Source organism: Talpa occidentalis, unplaced genomic scaffold (assembly GCF_014898055.3).
Source record: "Talpa occidentalis isolate TD23 unplaced genomic scaffold, MPIMG_talOcc4v2.1 talOcc4.2, whole genome shotgun sequence".
Classification (NCBI taxonomy): Eukaryota; Metazoa; Chordata; class Mammalia; order Eulipotyphla; family Talpidae; genus Talpa; species Talpa occidentalis.
In genome coordinates this window covers 139,400,345-139,422,543 of record NW_023602073.1, presented here as the reverse complement: position 1 = coordinate 139,422,543, position 22,199 = coordinate 139,400,345, and the positions used below count along the sequence as shown (strand labels likewise).

The following is a 22,199-nucleotide window of genomic DNA, read 5'->3' as shown; positions in this document are numbered from 1 at the left end:
TCAAAATATGTCCTCCAAATCAAAATACTGACTGAAAATATAAACAGAAATACTTACTAATTTCAAAGGGTGAAAGAATAACATTATAATAGAGACCTAGCAGGCAGAAGCTAAATCAAAGGATCAAGGTAGAAAGCATCATGGATGCAGGACCAATCAACAAAAGTTCCACTTGAAAGAGTGCCAAGACAACACATCAATCCTTTTGGGACAGTCCTACTGCAAATGTGCAAATCTGACTCTGATCATGAAGAAACATCCGACAAAGCCAAATTGAGGCATCTTCTAAAATCTTCAAAATGTATTGTTTAAAAAAGTCAAAAATTGTCCTAGTTTGAAAAAGACTGAAGAACATTACAATTAAATCTAATCTACCTATAGACACTTCTGACAAAACACAAAACTTGGTGATATAAGACAATGCTCTTGTTTGTAAGAAACAGATACTGGGGTATTTGTGGGTGAATGGGCACTATGCAAACAAATGGTTCAAAAGAAAAAAAAAAACTACAAAAAAAGAAAAAATTTAGACAATCCTCAACTGCCAAACAAATATTTGTATATATTTTTATAATCTTCAATACTAATTTCATTTTCTTCTAGATTTGAAATTAATGGTTTTAAAACTAATCTTCCTTTTTGATTTTCTGGATTCAAATGTTTTAGTGGGTCTGGGAAATCTAGTATTTATGGGAATTCTAAGGAATATTGCCAATATTTGTGAGCTAGGTACTAATAAAAGAAAAAAATACTTTAAGGAAAACTGCAACCTACTATCGTAAGGACTGTCTTATGGATGCATAAATATATCTGTAACATATTCAAAATAAGTGCTTTTCCAGAAGATGACCTCTACCACAAAGCAATGGTGAAACATACTACAATATGCAGCTTTAATAATTATTTTTATGAGAAAACAAACAGATCTACAAACCCACAATACTACAGATAGATAAAATAAGTTTTTTATTTTGTTTTACTTCCTATAGTGCAATAATTCAGAATGCATCATTTTTCTTAAAAAAAGTGGGCATTTGTATTTTAAAGTAAACAATGAAATATTAGCAATACTTAAAAGGGGTACTTGCCAATATATTGCCAATTGAAAGAATGTTCTTTTTATTTAGCTAAATTTGTTGGTAAAGAATCTCTTACAGGCCTCCTTGGTGGCTCAAGGGGTTAAGCACTGCACTATGAAGGAACCCGCAGCCTCTGCAGCATGAGTTCGATCCCTGGCCATCCACAGAGCAACCCACATGGTGAAGCAGAACTTTCCTGTCTCGCCCGCAGCTCCCCTAAGCAGTGTGTTTCAGTCTACCTGTTCTGCTCATCACTCTGTCTCTGGTGAATCCTCTCCCCCCCACATCTCTGGTCTGTACCCCAAGTCTTGTAGGCATAAATAAATAAATCTTAAAAAAAAAATAAATCTCTTACAATAAGTTTGAAAAATGCAGATTAATGAGAAAGCACAAATTCCTAGGTTTGATGCAAAATTCAAAGGTCTTCATAATCTGTTAATATATACCCTAATAAAACCTTGGAAGTTTTGTAGTTACGCCTTGTGCAAAGAAAAAAAAAAAAACTGAAGAAGGTCTCAAATTGCTATCCTTAGAAAGGGTGGCTAAGAAGGTTAATTCTTGGCTGGCATCTGAGTACTTGGCTTTCAAGACAGTCCCACCATTCCCAGGCCAATAGAGGTGGCACACTGGGCCTGTGTTGTACGTACAAACAATGCATTTCATGATAAACTCTGCTTTCCTTCTGAGAGTCTGAGGTTTTGGCATGTGATAAAACAGATGGTGCCTGCTTACAGACTGACTCCAGTAAAAAATGAACTCCTGGACTCAAGGGTGCTTCCTGGTAGACAAATTTCACTCATCTCTAGAAGAATTAACGTACCCTATTGGGAGGACTCTACTGGGACTCTCAGAAGCTTGAGCCTCCTTCTACACAGTCTTCAACCCAGACGCCTTTTCCCTTTATTGATTTTGTTCTGTATCCTTTTCTGAGTTCTATAAGGCTTCCTAGTGAATCATTAAACCCTGGTTAATCTTGGGGATACTCAAAACAATAATTTAATGTACAAAATTACTTAATATAGAGTTCCAAGTACTTCAAACACTTATAAATACATTAGCAACTTTAAAATGGCAGAAACTCTAAGTCCTACATTAGTCACAAATATTACACTTTGAACTACTAGAGAAACAACATTCAGACGATAACTGAATTTCTCAAAGTTCAAATATGCAATTTCAACTGTAAATATAATTACAAACTTTATTACATGACTGTTAGATATTATTTCTCTATTATGTAAATATTTTTAATTCCTTCAAAGTGGAAAAAAAAATCCTTCTCCTCAAAAACATAGAAATTCAAATGCAAACTCAAAATGTCTTCTGTTCATGAAGATTTAATGTTCAAAAGTGATACATTCTTACCATGTGGCGTGATTGTCTGTACAGGCTTAGTAGGAGACCTCACATTCCATATAGTCAAGGTGCCATCTGAATGACTGCATATAAATTGCTTCCCTTCATGATGCCAAGCAACAGAGTGGATAGCCTAGAGAAGAAGGGTAAAGAATTCCACCTTAAACACAACAATTTATTTAGGTACCAAGCTATTTATAACTAGTATTGTAATTCATCTTCATTTTAAACTTTTTTATATCTCTCAAGATAAAGTCAATATGCTAGCTTTCTATTTCCATAATTCTCTGGCAATACAAATGAAATTTAATTTGATATTAGCACATTTAATTCTACTACTTACTCCTTAAACCAGCATAAGGAAAATATAATAATATGTTTTCTATACAAGTTTAGAAAAAACAAAATTAATCTTTGAGTTTTTTTAAGAATAAGCTATACTTTATGTTTATAAATTGCTTAGTAATTACAACCATATCTCACTGAAAAAACTAGCTGCATTGGTAAATTAGAGCAAATTTTCAAAAGTAACAAAAATTCTAAGATAAAAATGTAGTCTTGGAATTAAGATGAATTAAAACTATCTCTGGTTGAGCTTCAAAACATGTCTATTTGTCACAATAATTATTGAGGCTATGTTTTAGATTTGAAGGGCCTCTCAGTTGACCAAAATTTATTTTGTGCTTTTGAACCATATAAAAATTATCTGAAAACATTTCATATGATCAAAGTAAAGTTACCCTATAAATTTTAGTCCTAATAGTAATCATTCTGTCTATAAAATATTTTAAGAAAAAAATCACTCTCCTTTAAATTACTTTACTCCTATTTAAATACTTTTAACCCAAGTTGATACCCTTCTAGTTGTGGTCAATTGACTCTAAAAATTGCCCTACTGGAATTTCAGAACTGCAAGGTGCGACATCAAAACCACACAACTAAAACTTAAGAACTTTGCTTACTTATGTACAAAATCAACATTTGCTATCACCTCATTCAACGCCCATTATCTGGGTTCTTCATATGTTTAAAATTGAAGTTCAATAAAATGGTATTATGAATCAGATTAAAAAACTTTAAGTGATGATGGATAAACACAATCAACTGTATTTCTATATGCCACTATTTAACACAGTATCTTAAGTTCAAAATATCTCTAACAAATTCTAAGTAAAATCTTGAAGGAGTGACAAACTTATTCCAAAATATACATATGACAATGAAGAAACTCAATTTTATAATAAGCAATCCCTTAGTAGCCTTAATAGATTGAATTATTTTTGGAAAATGTCAGTAGTGCTAAGAAGCTATATGCAAAGCTATTTAAATAGTTTAAGGGAAATATAAAAGAAGTCTATACTGGTATCTGCAATCTATAAATAAAACATCCTAATCTTATCACATATGAGTATGTATCAGATACATAAAAATGTTATATAGAAAACTAATATTTCAACTTTGCTTGAAGAAAACAACATACATCCCTGTTTAAAAATCTTTCAAGAGAATATTAAATTAGCAAGCATTTCAAAATACAAATTATAGGAACCAGTCATTTCCAATTATTCTGAATAGCAGAGACAAAGAAGTAACAGAAAATCCACAAAAGGAATAAGCAAATATGAACTTTTACATGCAATAACATACACATTTTTTTCCTATCATTTCTGCAACTTTCTAAATACAAATACAACTTGATACAAGGCCTCATTTTTTCCCTTGATCATCTTTGTTTTAATACATATAGTACTACCTATAGGCTACACAAGATTATATGTACATATGTAAGTATTATCACATATATATGTTTTAGTTTATATGCAGTGTTATGTGTATATAAATAGTACATGTGTATAATATATATTATATAAACTATATACATGCAATTATACAACTTCTTTATAGTCTTCTTGGGAAAATAAAGTAGAAATGGATGTAAACAAAGTGGGAAGATCAAATTTCACTCACCAAATCTGTCACATGCTCATAATCAGATGTGGGTAAAATGCAAACGTGAAAAATTCATGGGAGAAGATAAGAAATACAAAGCATAAGTTGAGGCTGAGGAATTTTGTGAATAAGTTGGTACATTTACTTTGCCAAGAAGATATATAAAATTTCAGGGACGTTCTTAAAAGGTTCCTTGATCTTTACAAAATGAAAAATTATAGATAAAGATGAATAAGAGACTAGGAAGAAACATCAAGAGCACAATAAGTAAAACATAAGAATCTAATAAGGGATACACAATTGTTATGGAGACAAGATGAAGTCAGGGTAGAAAAAAATAGAAAAAGGAAGATGGGGGGTTATACAGCTATTGGTAAAAGCCACAAAGAGAACATACAATTCCAGTTTCCTTAAATGATAGTGTCTGACAAGAAATCATAACCATAATAAACTTCACGAGGCAGTTAATGGACTAAGAGGCTGACATTAGTATTTGTGTCTTGATAAAGTTAAAAAAACAAAAAGCACTGCCTACTCTGATACATTTAAAGCAAAGTGTAGTGTGTAATTACTAGGTTTTGGCAAAAGTAGTATATACAATGCTTTGTGCTATTCTTATTAGATAAGAGGCATCTTGAAGAATAATTTTCTAGAAGAAAACAGGCTAGTGATTAAAACAGGCTAGTGATTTACCTATCTAATTTTATACTAACTCAGAATAGCAGGGAAATTAAATTCTCTACCAACTGGTTTTTTGCAAACTAATCATTATTAGAATCACTTCAGAGTAAAAGTTGTATATAAAGCTTTAGTTCAGCTGCTCTCCCATTATGCATATACAAATAAACATCTTTCAGCACTTACACCAAAATTAATTGTATAATATTAATCTTCATATTCTACTTAAAATCAACATTGATTCCTAATGTAATTATATACCTTTGCTAAAGCCCTTAGAGTCAACATAATAAAATGAGAAAAATCATTTAACATAGATTTTAAATTATAATTCTTATAAATATATGAAAAGCAAATGCTGGAAATACTCTGTTTTGTTTTTATCATTTTCAGGTAATCAAAAAACAAAAAGAAGGGCTCAGAGCACTGAATAAATAACTTCTTGTATACACTAAATTGTATTTTTTTTAGTATTTTATATAATTCTTACATCTTTTTTCATCTTTGCACAATGTATGCATTTTCATTTTGGTTATATTCCCCATACAATTGCACCCCCCCTTATTTTTACCCTAATCCTTCCTCTCCCTGCTCCTACCCTCCCCGCCCCCAGTAGTGTGTCTCTTGTTTATTGTTGCTTGTTGATTTTGATTTTTACTTTGTATTAATTAGTCTTTTTCCTGGTCCCTTATTTAGGTTTTCTAAATTCCTGCTATGAGTGAGACCATCTGGTATTTTTCTTTTTCTTTCTGACTTATTTCACTGAGCATGATCCCTTCTAGCTCCAACCATGTTGCTGCAAACTGCATGTGTTTATCTTTTTTGATTGTTGAGTAATATTCCATTGTGTATATGTACCACATCTTCTTGATCCAGTCATCTATTTTTGGGCATTTGGGTTGTTTCCATAGCTTAGCTATTGTAAATAGTGCTGCTATAAACATAGGCATGCAGGTGCCCTTTGGAATTAATGTTTCTGTGTCATCTGGGTAAATACCTAGGAGTGGAATTGCTGGATCATATGGAAGTTCTATCTTTAGTAGGTCAAGAAATCTCCACACAGCTCTTAATAGTGGTTGGACCAGTCTGTACTCCCACCAATGCAGGAGAGTTGCTTTTTCTCCACAACCTCGCCAACATTTGCTTTTGCTAGTTTTTTTTAACATGTGCCATTCTCACTGGTGTAAAATGGTATCTCATTGTAGTTTTGATTTGCATTTCCCTGATTACAAGCAATGCTGAACATTTTTTCATATGCCTGTTTGGCCCTAGCATTTTAACATGTATTTCTTTATTAATTCTACTATAGAATGGAAACAACATCAAAGTTTTGTAAATTAACAAGATAATTACTGAATAATAAATTTTGTAACTTGATAAAATTATTACAACTAAGATATTAACTATAGATTCTCTCTCTAGTTAAAGATTTCAAATGGTTACATTTTTTCACCAAATGGGCCTAAACTGACAATACCCTCATTTACTTTAAAAGTAAAACCTACATGGAAATTTCTTAAGTATTTTCAAAATATTTCAAATTTTCTCTCTTTTTAGTAGGGCAGGTCTTCAAATAATGTACCTGTTTTGATAAATTTTATTTGCGTTGATAAAGTTCATGAGCAAGACCTCTTAGACTATTTCTTTGTGTCAAATATTTTCATTGAAAATTCAATTTCTCTACAAAATATAGAGCAACTTACTTTTAACTATTGTTTCTGTATTGAGGTTTTGTACTTTCAAGGAATTTTGTGTCTTTCAAGGAATTTGTACATTTCACCTAAGTTGTGGAATTCACTGGCATCAGTGAATATCTTTTCGCCAGTCTTTCATATTTCTGTAGAAACTACTGGCTATCCTCTTTCTCATGCCTCAAGATGATTAGTGAACTAGAGAATGCTTACTAATTGAAAAGTTTTTTTAAAAAAGTATATGCAACTTTGAAAATCAAGGAACTTCTCTTTCATGCTTATGAAGATATGTATACATTTATAAAGTATTCAAATTATTGCTGGTTAAGTAATTGAAATTATGATTTCGAAGACATATTTTATCTGGGAAAAAAAACAAGCAAACAAACAAACAAACAAACAAAAAACACTTACACATGTCCTAGCTCTAGATTTGCTCACTGAATTGGAATTCATGAACACTAGTAGTATCCAAATTGAAGTTACCAGATACCATTTCACACTGAAAAAAAAAAAAAACCACCCACAGTTTCATGGAAAATGGTCTTATCCTAAGTTTGAGACAGAAATACGTAGATGAGTAGATATATTTGTTACAGCAAATAGCAAGAACACTATCCAAGACCGTTATCACCAAAGGACTCAAGAACCAATTAGAAGATGTTCACTCACTTAAGACTGATGAATGAAAAATGAGTAAGAATAATAACTTCAAGGGACTGAAGTATACCAAATATGTTTAAATCTATGCGCACATAGTGAAATAAAAACAAGCACAAATTGGTCACCATTTAGGTTACTAGAGAACAACCCTCTAGATTAAATACTGAAATAAAAGGATTGAGCATTTATTCTGCCAGAACTATATCACTTTTTTCAGCTAAAGTGTCCTAAGTAACAGACAAGGAATTATAGAATTAGAACAACTGTTATGCACTAATAGATACAGGTCTTGAATATCAGTGACCTTTAAACTTCACAAAGAAAACTAACTTTCCACCTGATCAACAGCATCATCCATGAAGCAGTCTTGCTAAAAATGAAAAATCTGAATTTGATCAGGCCTCCGTAAACTATGCATTTTATTGGAAATTTGAGGGCAAAAGAAAAAGCTGTTAAAAATAATAGGAAAGCATCCAGAAAATCCTACCTTTGGGAGACTCTACCTTCAACAAGTAAATGGAAAAAAGAAAAAAGGAACGAGGTAAGGAAGGGAAGCAGAGTGAGAGGAGATGCCTATAGTTTCAAAGAGACTTAAAGGACTTATCTATCAGTCAACTGCAATCAATCTTTAGGTCTTAAAACAAGCAAACTATAGATTTATATACAAACAATCATTTGTTTAAAATATAGAATTTATTAACTTGCTTACAATGCAAGAATATTCCAGGAGAAATAAATGAGAAACTGAGAACATTTAGAACCTTGGGTAAGGGAATAGGGTGGCAAAATGACAGAGGGGTGAGAGAGATTTTGTATCTTAGAGCTATGTAAAAATATTATAAATTTTAAAAAATTTTTGTATTATTGCAGTTACAATGGTTGCCTAAACTAAAATCACCAATCCAGTTATTAGAGAAGGTGCTCTGAAATAAGGAATGAACAACAGCCTTGATTTGTGAAAGTAGTATCATTACCTCATCATAGGTGTATCTATAGTCAGCTTTCTTTGATTTGAGGTCCCATAACACCACTGTTCCAGATTCAAAGCCAATCAAAAGCTGTAATAAAACAAAATGCACATTATCTAGAAATATTATATGAAACATTTATTTGTTGAGAACTATTATCATTTATCTGCTTTAAGTCTAAAGGTACAACTGCATATTTGTAAACATTTCGTAAGTTGGAACTCAACTCCTCTTTTCCAATCTGGGATATATATTCCTGGGGAAAAGTGTTATTTCCTTTTCCATTTCCCTGTTCTTTCAAATATTTTAGACATGCGACATGGCATTTTCAGTTGGAGGAAGTAAAAGGAACTTCAGTGATAAGAAGAGAGATGGTAAGGACAAGATGTAGTAAAGATTTAGTGTAAACAACACTGTAGAGCTTAGGATGAAGACAACCAAAGCATTATGCTTTGATCTGCCTCTTAGTTGTATGGGAAATAATTTTACCCATACAGACTGAAATAAATCAGAGCATTATAATGAACTTTAACCCCTAGCTAGCTGTAACATCCTAAAAATGTTAGAAATCTGTGCCCATAAGAGTTAGTCTATTTCAGTTTAGATAATCCTATAATACTTATTCCTATTAGAATCTTTTATAACTCAGAAAAGTTAATACATTGGTGAGTAGTTTCCTTTTTTCTCTCTAAAAGTATTAGTAGGTTTATTGTACATGAATGCAGCTCTCTGAAACATCAATCACTGATCTATATGTTAGGCAGGAAATATAAGACAACAGGAGTGAGTACTCTGGGATTGAAATCAGAAAAATCAGTGTTCAAAATTCCAGCTCCACCAATATCTAGCTTTGTACTTCTGAAACATATCTCATCAAATTTCTGTACCTCATCATCTGTAAAACAGGGATGATATCTAACTTAAAATTTGCTGGGAAAGTAAAATAAAATACTGCATATAAACTGACCAGTTGGGTCGGACACAAAAGCAGTAGTTATATTATATCATAATATCAATTATGATCAATAATTTTACACTAATGCCTAAGTTTCCTTAGCCAAGACCTTTGCTTAATATGGTGGCATCCACCCATAAGAAACTTGGCTTATCTTTCTTTTGTGACAAAATGTCACAGATATATTTAGAAATAAACAGTCATTGTTGTAGTATAAGTGGAATTTTCTGTTAGAAATCAAAGATTAAATAATATAATCTATTCTAGTACCCTAAAATCTCAAAAATGTTTGAATGATATTAGCTGGAAATTAAGAAGACTAACATAATACCAGGTTTCAAAAAATGAGAATGATATAAGCAGTTATTATTTATTTACTTAATAAATCAAGTATATATTGAGGGCGTACTATTTATATATATTTTACTATATTATATTATAATGACTACTTTATTATATATTGTATGATATGGGAATTACAAGCCTACATCAATATTATTTTTGTGCTCAGATCAGATTGAGGGGAGTTAAGACATGCACACATTTCTATTAAATAATACAAGGCAATAAAAGTGTACCACTAAGGTGCTAATGAATTCGGAGGAAACAGCATATTCTGTCACAGATATCAGGAAAGATCAATGAAATAAATATATAAATATATTTTTAAAATCTGAGCTTTAGAATGTTGGTAGGAATTCAGCAGAGGGAATAGTGAGAAAGAATTCCTACCAGAGGGACTCACATAAACAAGACATGGCTGCAGTGAAGAAGAGCTCACATTTGGGAAACAGTAACTCTTGCTTCAATATAGCAGTTAGGTAAAGATGTCCTAAGACACTGGAATCTAGGGCTGCATTTTCCTGAAATGTTAGATACTACAGATCATTGAAAGCTTCTGAACAGAAGAGTAAATTTAAAAAGGTACTCTAGAAAGACTCCTATGGAAATTACTCTAGAATGGGTTAGAATGCCTAGAACTACAGTGGTCATAATGAGATTGAATAGAAAAGAGACACTGTAAAGGAAGGATGGAAAAACCTTAGAGACTAACTTCAAGTGACAAGGAAGGGAGTTTTCAATTCTCCCACTGTGCCTTCCACACAACGCTTGGCTTTTAAACAAGTTGCCTTGTATCAAAAAAATGAGGAGATATAGGTTATTGTAACTTGCTTCACATAAAATTTCTCTTAAATACATACAATTGTGTGATGATAAGTTAAATGCAAACAGCAAATTTACCCTTTTGTTTTTCCAGTGGCAGATAAGAGATCAGTTGGAGCAATGTAGAGGCTTAACCATGCTCACTAACCAAGGAAAGAGAAAACCTAGATAAACTCTTTCACATAATCCAGACATTTCATTTCACTGATTTCTGATAGTGATGAACATTTTGGTATTAGGCTAATACCACAAAATGATATAGGTTAAAAAGGTATTATTAAATAGAACTATGTGAAAAGTTGGTTTAAAGTAGGAAATAGAAAGTCAGGGAAAGAGAAATTTTGTTATTTTTAACTATATTGATGAACCTAAAGTTTATAAAAGCTAGGCAATAACTGTATGAAACTGTTTCAGAATATAAAAAATTAATATTTAAAAAAATCTATACCTTAATCTATTAATGAACACTTCAGGGTGATGCTATACAGAGACAAATTTAAAATAAATCATTATGTAATATGTGCTACAAAATTTGTATAACTGTAGTATTAAAAGGAATTCAAAACCAAAAGAAAAGTTTTTTCAGTTTTATCAGAAAATCAGGGGAAATATTCTCAATAAGCAAAAAATAATAACCTGTAAATGTATTTAGCAAATTTTACTTGTTTAGGGTTTTTGTTCCTTAAAATTAGATTATTTGAGTTCTTTTCATTTTTTTCTTCAAAATGTGTAAATGCCTCATTAAGTACTTATGAAATAAAACTTTGTTAGTAGTTACAACTTTGCTAAGCAAGTGTATCCTGGAATAGTTTGCATATTTAAAAATACCAAAGTAAAATAAATATTTGAGGAAAAATTCTACCTTTCCCTCATCCATGGGATTATCACTTATATGGACAACAGGTCCTGGGTGAGATTTAGATGATCTAAAAAGAAAAAAAGATTTTTTTAATTACAATTTCAGTAAAACTAAGTACTATAATTATATTAACAGAAAACAAAGACACATTTGTAAATAATGAAAATATTCCAATAAGTGATTAATAACAGATCAGCAGTTCTTAATGTGGCTCTAGTACTGACATCAGTCAGCAAAATTTACAATTAAGTGCAGTTTCTGTATAGAAAAAAATTCTTCTATTAGTATTTTAGAAGAGAAAATACATTCCCATGGTAAAACTCTCAGTTAATATTTTTTAATAAAGCACTATCTAAATTATCGCAATCTTAGTTTTCTCAATTCTAGTCTGCAACTGGAGCATCTCATCAAGTTCCATTCATCACACCAAAATAGGAAAAATTGTTTCAAAAAAATTAATGGAAGTAATGCCACCTGTTCTTGCTTAGAAAAACATTCATTTAGATTGGAATGTGGATGAAATTGATACCTAATACAGTAGGAATGAGCATCTTCCTGAGGCTTGAGAGACAAGTTTACTTCATGAGTCACTTGTGAAATCATAAAAACACCTACACCAGACATATCCACTAGTAGCTACTGTAGGATCAGCTCAAAGAACAGCAGACAGAAACCCACATCTTGTGCCAAAGGACTGAGAGGAGATGACAATGTGCCTGCCACAGGGAGGAAAGCCAGGCTTACTACACTATCACAGCTGTACACAAATATCACAGAGAAGTGCCACCCAGGATGACTGGTCTCCACTGGAGCTCTGGTGGAGGACAAGTGAAGCACCTGCATATGCAGGACTGTGAAGCTGTACCCTCAAAATTATACAGCTATTATATATGAATAGAAAAATTAACAGAATTTGGGGGAAAAAAGGAGATGTCACAAATTTATCCCATGTGCAAATTCTGTAGAGTGCAATGCAGAACTATTTGTTTAAAAATAAAAGCAAAAAGAAACATTGAAAATGAATATTGCCAATGTCCTTAAATGCTGGTCTTTATATCTAAATAGTATAACTAAAAAAGCAGAGAAAAAGGAAAGATATGAATATAATATTCTAATAGTGAGAATTTAGGACTGAAGATGCTTAGGGTCCTATAATTCAACCCAGTTTTTGTTGTTGTTACTTTTAAATATCAAAAATAAGCAAAATTAACTGCCAATTTAATTCTTCTTAACTTTCACAAGCATTTATTTACACTGATTGTAAAATCAAATGGTGACTTAGATCAGTGTTTTCCCAGCATTGGTGGCAACCCATAAGGGGATCATGAAATCTATTTAGTGGGGAATGACTAGCATTTAAAATAAAATAATTAGAATACAAAAGAAACACTGGAGTGTTTTTCACCCAATAAGAATTGCTTCATTACAGTTCATTTTAATATACATGTGATCATATACACACGTGTGTACATCTACATACATACTATATGTAATGCAATTACATTTACAAACTGTAAATAGAGTAATACTTAAAAAAGACCAATAATGACATAAATTTAATTACATAGATTTATGATTAATTATTATGTACTTATTATCACTTAGAGTACTCATAGCTTCAGATATGGAATATCTGCTCAAACTCACAGTTCAATGGCTTTATTCCACATAATGACGTAGCCTGAGAGTGTGAAGGACTCCACGTTGACAATATGAATATTGCCTCGTTCAGTGCCCACATATAGCCACTTACTCTGGAAAGGCAGATGGCAAAAAGTAACCCTGCAAGAGAAACACACCCAAAAAGCAAATTAGAAAACCATCTAGTAAATTTTATTAATTATATTAGTGGGTAAATCATGACTTATATATATAACTTAGGAATATCAGCCATCAAATTTATCTATTCATTGCGATTAATACTCAATTATGCTAATTCAACTCACATCGAATATAGGGCTTATAGTAAATAGCATGGTAAGATAGAATGAAGTTAGTATGTGTTTAAAATCTGGCTATGTCATCCACTATTACTTTGTATACATCACAAATTTAGCCTTTCACCTACAAACTATCAGTCCAATATCCACAATATCCCTGGTACTACCCTTATTTCTCAGGAGTTATTCAACATAACTAATTTCAGTTTCTCTGCTCTATTTCTTTTAGGGAAAACACTCCTACTCATTGCTCTTCACTTCAAAATTCAGTGCAGTAGCCACCTCACTGATACTGATACCCAAATACTTTGTATCTCCATTAGGTCAACCTTGTAAGAGGGTTACAGCCTGCCTTCCTCACTAATTTGTAAGCCTAGGGAATGGCAGTGACAGTTACTGAAATATGTATCTCTTCTATTTCCTGATGATATGAAAGGGCTTCACTAACAAATTATAGTAATTTAAATGCATGTGTTAAACTTTACTATAATTCCAACAATTTTAATATTTTCTGTATCAGCTCATTTGATTTCAGGGTTAAAGATCAGAACCTATACCGTCCTTTGAACAGCATATAGGAATCATATAGTGCTCATTTTCCCATAGACTATCTATTATATAGTCTGTCAAAGAATGAAGTATTTGAAATTTCAAAAGAATAGCTTCAAATAATACACAATGATAATTATTACTCTGAATTGTCAATACAGAACTAGGTAGGCAAGATACAGCGTATCGAACATTTGCTATTCCCATTAAAACAGTTTCATGAGACAATTTTAAAGATGCAAACACTTATCACATAAATGTACATGCAACTCATGGTTTCACTATTGCCTTGAGGTAATACTTATTGTCTAATAACTTAAGGTTCATCATCTGTATTTTCTATTGAGTTTTATATGACAGCATTGCCTTTCTAAAAGATTTAATCCAACTTTAACAAAGCATAGAAATGTCTACTGAAGCAAAAAAAAACCAAAACATTTCATAGTACTTATTACTTCACAAGGCTCTAAGTTCACAGTACCTTTCTGAAAACTCTGAGTCCACTAAGGCCCTGAATTTAGAATTTTTCATTTTGAAAGGCATACAATACATATTTTGGATACTACTTAATATGAGGGCAAACACTCAGGATGTTTTCCATCTATTATTTATGGCAGTTTATTTTTTTAATTACAACATAATTGTCATATTGAATTATATTAGTTTCAGATGTACAATAAGATTCAATATGTGTATATATTGCAAAACAATCACAACAGTAAGTCTAGTTATCATCCATCACTTCACAGTCACAAGTTTTTCTTGTAACGAGAATTTTTAAAGTTTACTTTTCTAGCAACTTTCAAATACACTATTTTATCTAGCTGTTTTCACTTTGCAATTACTTACTGCCCCATTACATTCCTACAGATTTACCCAAATAAAAGAAAAACAAATCTATAGAAAACTTGTATACAAATGTTGTGATAGCCCCAAACTGGAAACAATCCAATGTCTCCCAACAGATAAATGGAAAACAAATGTTGGTATATACCTAAAAAACCTATTCAATAGAAAAAAGGAATAAACATACAGTAGCACTGTTGAATCTCAACATATTCATAATTGAAAGAAGCTAGACAAAAATGACATCTTTAATGATTCCATTCTATTACAATTTATATGCAATAGAAATGCAAACTAATCTTCTGTAACAGAGACATATCAACAGTTGCCTGGAGATTGTGGAGTCCAGGTTAGTAACAGAAAAGGGATTATCATAAGAAAACATCTGGGGTGATGGGTAGGTCCATTATCTTGATTGAGGTGATGATGGCTTCATGGGTATACAAATGCATCAAATCTTAGAAATTGTACACTTAAATACGTACAGTTTAGTCTATGTCAATTATGTTTGTTAAAGCTGTTCTATAGTTTTTTGATTTCAGAGATTAGTGGGTTTAGAGATTATGAAAACAGATTGTCATTCTGAATCAATAGATACAAGCTCTGGAGCTCTGGGTGGGGTTCACTTCCAGCTCCATGGCTGTAGCATGTGACCTTCCATAAACATCTCGATCTTTCAGTCTCAGTTTCTAGGCAGTAAAGCACATCTACCTCACAGTGTTATGCTGAGGAGCAAATAAGACAAAAAATCATGGTAGATGCTTAAAATGGGAAATGGCATAGGTAAGTTGTTCAGTAAGTGTTAGCTAATTATTAATACTGTTACAGTCTACCAATTAGAAGTCAAATTTCAACTATGTGAAATAAAAGTAGCAATTGTATGCCAGCTACAAAATGAACAAAGTAATAAACATTTAAAAAATGCCCACTATTTCCATTGAAAAATGCCTTAAACTAAAACATGAATAGAGCTAACTACTTTGAAATTTCCAAAATATTTCAAAATCAGTAAGGCAAACTAATGACAGGTTAACCAAAATCAGAAAAAAAAAATCAGAAATATTTAACCACTATTTTTCACTTCTTTATTTACTCTACAAAAACAACAGCTACTAACTTTCTTATATTACACATCTTGGATTTTAATACTACCAAAATCATTTTAAAAATATTTACAAAATTTCAACCTAACGGGCAGAGATTTTGGATATATCCTCCAATATTTTCAGTTCCTAGCATAGCAATGGTATACTATAGATGTTTCTCAAATATTTAAAGAAATGAATAAAGACAGAAAATGTATATACTCACTTTCTGAATATCACCTACCACTGTAAGATTTTTTTCCTCTATCAATTATAAATAAATGAGCATTATATCGCTGAGAATTTTAAACATCTTCATATTTTTTTAGAAGTGAAACAGCTAAAATATTCACTTATTTTGGTACAAGACTTTAATGTGGTCCCTAAAATGTGTCTTACACAATTGTTAAAAAAAAAATTCAAATCATCAGAGTATATTTGTACAAAGGACCACCAAATTAAAAAATTATTCTGCTCTATAACTACACTCATTGTAAGTGCACTGAGAGAACGAAAGTCAAATGGCTTTTATCACAACTGACTTGAAAATTTCTTAACTAGCAAACAAACTGCTCTGAACACATAGAAATCTGAGAAGCTAGAAAACCAAAATTCCATGTTTCAACCTAATAAATACAAAGCTAGTGAATTGGGGAACAGCCAAAAAAAATGTGGTTCCCAAAACATATTACTAGAAAAGAAAATCAACATTCCTTACTAAGAATCTCAATATTCTTAATTTAATTAGTTGCTCGGTTTAAAACATGTAAAATTGGTGATTGAGATAAACTGAACTATATGTGTGTTCTTTCAATTTGTTATATAAACATGACCTTATTTCCTCATGTACAGAATAAGAATCTTAGCCATCTTTGTTGCAAGTTTAAAGAATAAAGTATGCAAGTTTTTACATAACAAATTGATGGGAAATTGTACTTATTATTACTTAAAAGCAATAATGTGTGGTAAAGCACTTAAAGCTATATATATACACACCTATATGTGTGAGGTGTGTATACCTATGTATACATGTGTGTATATCTGTATAAACATACAGAAGAGAGATTAGTTGTTATGACTTAGTGACTAAGTGATTCACGACAGAAAATTTATTCTTCATTAAAAGTGTAATGAAACAGGACCTCCCTGGTGGCGCAGGCAGTTGAGTGCCGCACTGTGAAGCTGTCCACAGCCTCTGCCAGGGTGGGTTCGATCCTGGCTGGCTGGCGAGAATCCCGCATGGCGAAGCAGACCTCTCTTGTCTCGCCCGCTGGTCCCCTCAGCAGTGTATTTATCTCAGTCTGCCTGTTCTATTCCCTGCTTTGTCTCTTGAATCCTCTCATCCTCCCACGCACTTGGCCTATACCCCGGTTCTTGTATAAAAATAAATAAATCTTAAAAAAAAAGTGTCATGAAACAAATGACACTGACTAGCCTTGAGACAAACCGATTTTAAGTAATTCTGATAACAGACCTGAAAATACACTAAAAAATAGATAGTTTCAAGAACTAAATATCATATGTGTCAATTACGATAATAAAAATCCCTAGCTGTCTCATCTCCATTGCTGTGTCAACCCTGTTTGGTCTCCCCATACACGGAAACTAGGATTGCTCATTTGACTTCTATCAACCAAAGGAACATTAGCAATTGTGTCACAAGCAGAGATTTGGAAACTACTTGCACATTAAACTTGGCCTCCCTATACTTTTGGATCCCAGATGTTTTGTGATGAAGTGCAGACTAACCTGTTCAAGACACTGGCCCAGCCCACTGGAAGCTCCAACCACCAGACTACACATAAAGGCAGTTTAGAGAGTCCACCACAAGTAAGCAGCTAAACAACTACAGTTGAATGAGTGACTACACTCCTGCTGAGCCCAAAGTTGCTGACCCACAGAAATATGAGCAAACAAAATGGTTGTTATTTTGACCTGAGTTTCAGGATGCCATGATATGTAACCATAGCAAATCAATCTGCATATAATATAATCCATTCAACTAAAATCTTTATAGTTAAAAAATGAAAAAGAAACCCTATAAAAACATGCAGGAAAACAAATTCTTACATTTCTAGAGCTGTTAAAATTACCCAACGAGGCTTTTTTGAAATACAAGCAGTGTATGTGCCATGAAGTTAAGATACTACTTGGACTGAAACCGAATTCATGATCATTGCTTTCTAAATACTTTTATTATAAAGATTAACTTATTTTTAGGTGACACAGATCATTAATGATAATAGATAAATGACTCCAGTTTATACTGATGCCAAGAGGCCAAGTTAGGTTAATGTGCTGACATTATTGAAGCATGAGGTTATAATTAAAATAGTAATTTTCACATATACATAAGAATCAAAGAAAAACAATAAAACTTAGTAAACACTAATAAGGTTATATATTGTAATACTGTAAGCCTAGTTGAGACTGAAAAGGTACCTTAAAATATATATACTGAGTCAAAGGAAAAAAAGAGTCTCATTGGAACAGATGTATTAGTAATATAAATATCAGTATCTCACTAAATAAACTGCATTCTACTGGACTTAAACACACTTCTTGTATACAAAGTGTTATAATGAAGATATAATTTTTGTATTTCCTTAAAAGGACTTGAAAAAAATAACTATTAAATGTTAGGGAGTGATACACATATATCCTACTCACTGCATAGTCTTAGCAACAGTCTGTCAAACAATATTATGACATATAAAACAATCAACAAGCACTAAATTTCCAAGGTTTTATGGTTACCCATTTTTTTTGAGAAAAGAACATGCACAGCTTTCTAAATAATGTTAAATCAAATCATCCATAAATAAGGGCATAAAAATAACATGGATGACCACAACTTTAAAATTTAATCCTCAAAAATACAGAGGAATAAGTTCATCTATATGCCTATCTCATCATTAAATCAGCAAAAAAATGACAGGAAATACATCATCACTTTTATAATATCAGCAAATATCACACTATCTTGCGCCTAGTAAGTACTCAATAAATGTTTAGCAAACGAATGATATAAAATGTGATGATTTATTATGATAATTAACATATCAATCAGACTTATTCCCTTTCCAGTGTCCTGGCCTGGGACTAATTTAAACCATTATCACTTGTGGCCAAATCAATGCCAATCTACTGCAACACTTATCTGTTCAAAACCAAGTGAGATCACATCATCACATCATTGTTTTACTTGAAGAAAGACTTAATGGTCTTTCTCTCTTCTCCCATAATGCTTCATCTGGGAAAGTGGGCAGAGATAGAAACTTGGATCTGGTCATCTGTTACTCAGCATGCTCTTCTACATCCTCCCATATGCCTTCCCATAGTGCAGGTGCTAGAAAGTTGAAACTGACAATTGCCACTAGACTCTCCTACTGCTATCTAAGTTTGCATTAATGAGCATGGAAATGTATTTTTAAAAAACAGCAGTGCTGGCTAAAAGCAATTTAAAAATCCATTTGGAAAATTTCCTTTCTATTTGTAATCTCATATATCTTTTTTGATAACTGTCATAGCTACTGCAGTAAAAATTTCATCACTGTATAACCCAGCAGTATAATAAATGTTTAGAAAAGTAATCTTCAGGGATCTTTGAAGGTTAATTTACATTTGTATTAATTTAGTATATTCTTTATTAATTAATCTCAATTTTCATAAACATTTAAAATCTTTTGGAATTATGTCCAAATAAGTCATGATTTAACCTTTCTTATGGAACTGAAACCTTAAAATGACTATCAAAAAAAAACAAAACCTGAATTTCAACTAAGTATCAGTAAGTGTAACAGTGAATATCAAATATAGAAGCAATAATACCATCTGAAAAAAACTATTCCCTGTTGTACAGGGTTTCTTAAAATTCTGTTGTAGTGATCTTACCTTGAGGAATGAGGGCACTAGTGTGTTTGTCTTAGAAATGCTATGATAAACAAAAGTAACCTGGTACTTCCCAGCTCCTCTTAACTACACTTTCTTTCGATTTTTATAACAGAATGTCCTTATTATACTTCATTAGATAGGTATACTCTAAATATCTTCCAGTCTAAGGCTTTTATCTCTTTTATTAATAAAGAAGTTTCTTACTTTCTCTTGATCTGTTTCTGCATCACACATACATTATGATGATTTGTGCACTTATGCAAACTTCTTTCAAATGATTTTATTAGTTTTTTTTTAATTATGTGTATCTCTCTTCTAAAATTCACTCTCTCCGTAAGTCATACTAACAGCCTGAAACAACATCTACTTTCATATTCATATTTTTTTATGCTCATAAAATACACAAATAAGACAAGAGGATTTTTAGGTGGGGTTTTTTTTTTTAAATATAGAATATTGTACAAATTATTTTAAATATTAGCTTCTCATCTATACCCAGGGGATGCTTTTTTCTCTTAATTATGGTGTGTCATGTAGAACTTTTAATCCTTTCCTATATAGTTTGTGCTTTTTTGTGTATGCTGTTTAAACACATCTCGTATATGTAACAGATGGAGGTGAAAAGCCACATGTAAATCTAAAATTGGACTCAATAAAAATTTAACTTCCATAATTGACACCAACTCTTAAGGGAAAACAAAATTCTGTCAACCCAACACCCTACTTATCTTAACAGTAATGCCCTAAAAACTGTATTATCAAACATAGAATTAAGAAAAACATACTTGCTATCAATATTATCACTGAACACTGTTCTGGAAATTCTTGCTAATACAATAAGGCAAAAAAGTAAAAAAACAAAACCATCTTGAAATTACTGACAAGTTATTAGAATGTAAGTCTGTTGTGCCACCCAGGGATGCAGGTTGTAGAAAAAGGAAATCCAGTGTAAGCTCTTAATTCTCCCAACTCTCTCTTTTTTATAAAAAAGAAAAAAATTAAAAGCCTTGCTATGGGCCAATGGCCAAATAATGCTTCAAGGATAATACTATTAATGGATTTTGGATACATTAATGGGAGGAATAAAGATCATATACCGAATTAGCTTGGAGTAAATACTCTTGTATTTTTTTTGGTTTGTTTGTTTTAAGACTCTCCCTCTTAGAAATTCTCTCCAAGGTAACCAATACTGTCCATGTGGGGCCATGCCTTCTAGAAATGAGAGGTTCCTCTAGTTTCTACAGAGTCAATAAGGTACCAGTCAGTCAGTCAATAAATACTTTTATATGGTAGGCATTGAGACTGCTACTAGAAATAAAACGATAAAAGAAAATAGTTCATATTCTGATGGCGATTGCAATGCAGCAAGGCAACTACAATAAACACAATAAATACTATTTGTGGGAAAGAGCATGGAATAAGGGACAATATGAAATAGGCATAAACCTAGATTGGGGAGTTTACAGAAAAACCTATAAAAGAAATGACAATGAGACTTTAAAGATAAGTAAAAGTGAGTCATGAACAAACTAGTACCTTATTAGAAAAGACTGAATAATTAGGAGGTGTATGTATTCAATGAGACATGAATCTTAGGGACTTAGAATTATGCCTCTAACAGTCTGCCCTTCCCAAAGATTAACCCTTTCTAAAATTTACCATTCTTGACCAATTACAATATTAATGTAAGTCCACAATCTCACTGAAATATCATTATTTAAATTCGTTGCAGACCAGAGTCTTGAGTGCAACCCATTGAATAAAACTTGTGGGTACAATGCCATCCAACTGCGGACATATGAAATTAAAGAGACAAATGATCTGTCCTCAACACTACCAGGAAATTCAAAATAGGGGAAAGTAGGAGGTAAAAAAGAGTTACTGGTCCATATGGTTTTGAAATCAAGTTGGGGAAATACTGGATTACTCTTAATTAGATTTCAGGGTCTGACAGCCTCTGTGGATCTCAGCTCTTAGCCCTTTTAATCATCCTTCTTTACATGAAAAGTAGCCCTTGTGTGCAGCTGAGTTTTCATCAACCTGATGTGGCAGCAGCACCCTGTCATTTTGTACTCTCTCTGCTCTTTCAGGGCACCCTGGCCAAGTTATCGCTACTGTATAATGTCAAGAAATTGCTGGGTCCAAAACCAAAAATGAGCTTTTCTCCTTTGTAAATAGTCACACCCACAAATTTTTCTGGGGTAATTCCATCTTTATGTGGTAAAACTTAGATGCTATAGGATGACAATATTTTCTTCTATAGGTGCTCTGGTTTGGTTGAGAAGGTCTGAGGGACACACAGCCTCATTCTCTTTAAGAGCTCTTGGTGTGATGAAGTACAGACAAAAACATTTTGGTCTTCAGGAGATTTTTAGTAAGAAGTTGTAGAGTCACAATCTCTTTAGCTAGCCCACATTTACAGAAGCAAACTCTCTGATTGAGCCAGCTGAATAAGGATGAGCATTTTCCAAATCATCCAGTATCTCTAATAATTCTTCCTTTAGTTTATTTCTTTCCTCTTG

The 22,199-nt window shown here is 32.2% G+C and overlaps 1 protein-coding gene across 3 annotated transcripts in view; it reads right to left on the bottom strand.

The window, feature by feature from the left end:
- The window catches only part of STXBP5 (syntaxin binding protein 5), a 140,175-nt gene that overhangs the window by 83,640 nt on the left and 34,336 nt on the right, over window positions 1-22,199 (bottom strand). For all 3 annotated transcript variants that reach the window (XM_037520538.2, XM_054697909.1, XM_037520539.2), the window contains exons 5-8: window positions 13,011-13,145; window positions 11,367-11,430; window positions 8,392-8,475; window positions 2,445-2,568 (exon numbers count right to left, since the gene is read on the bottom strand). In XM_037520538.2, coding sequence (XP_037376435.1) covers window positions 2,445-2,568; window positions 8,392-8,475; window positions 11,367-11,430; window positions 13,011-13,145 — 407 coding nt within the window. The remainder of the gene's footprint in view (window positions 1-2,444; window positions 2,569-8,391; window positions 8,476-11,366; window positions 11,431-13,010; window positions 13,146-22,199) is intronic.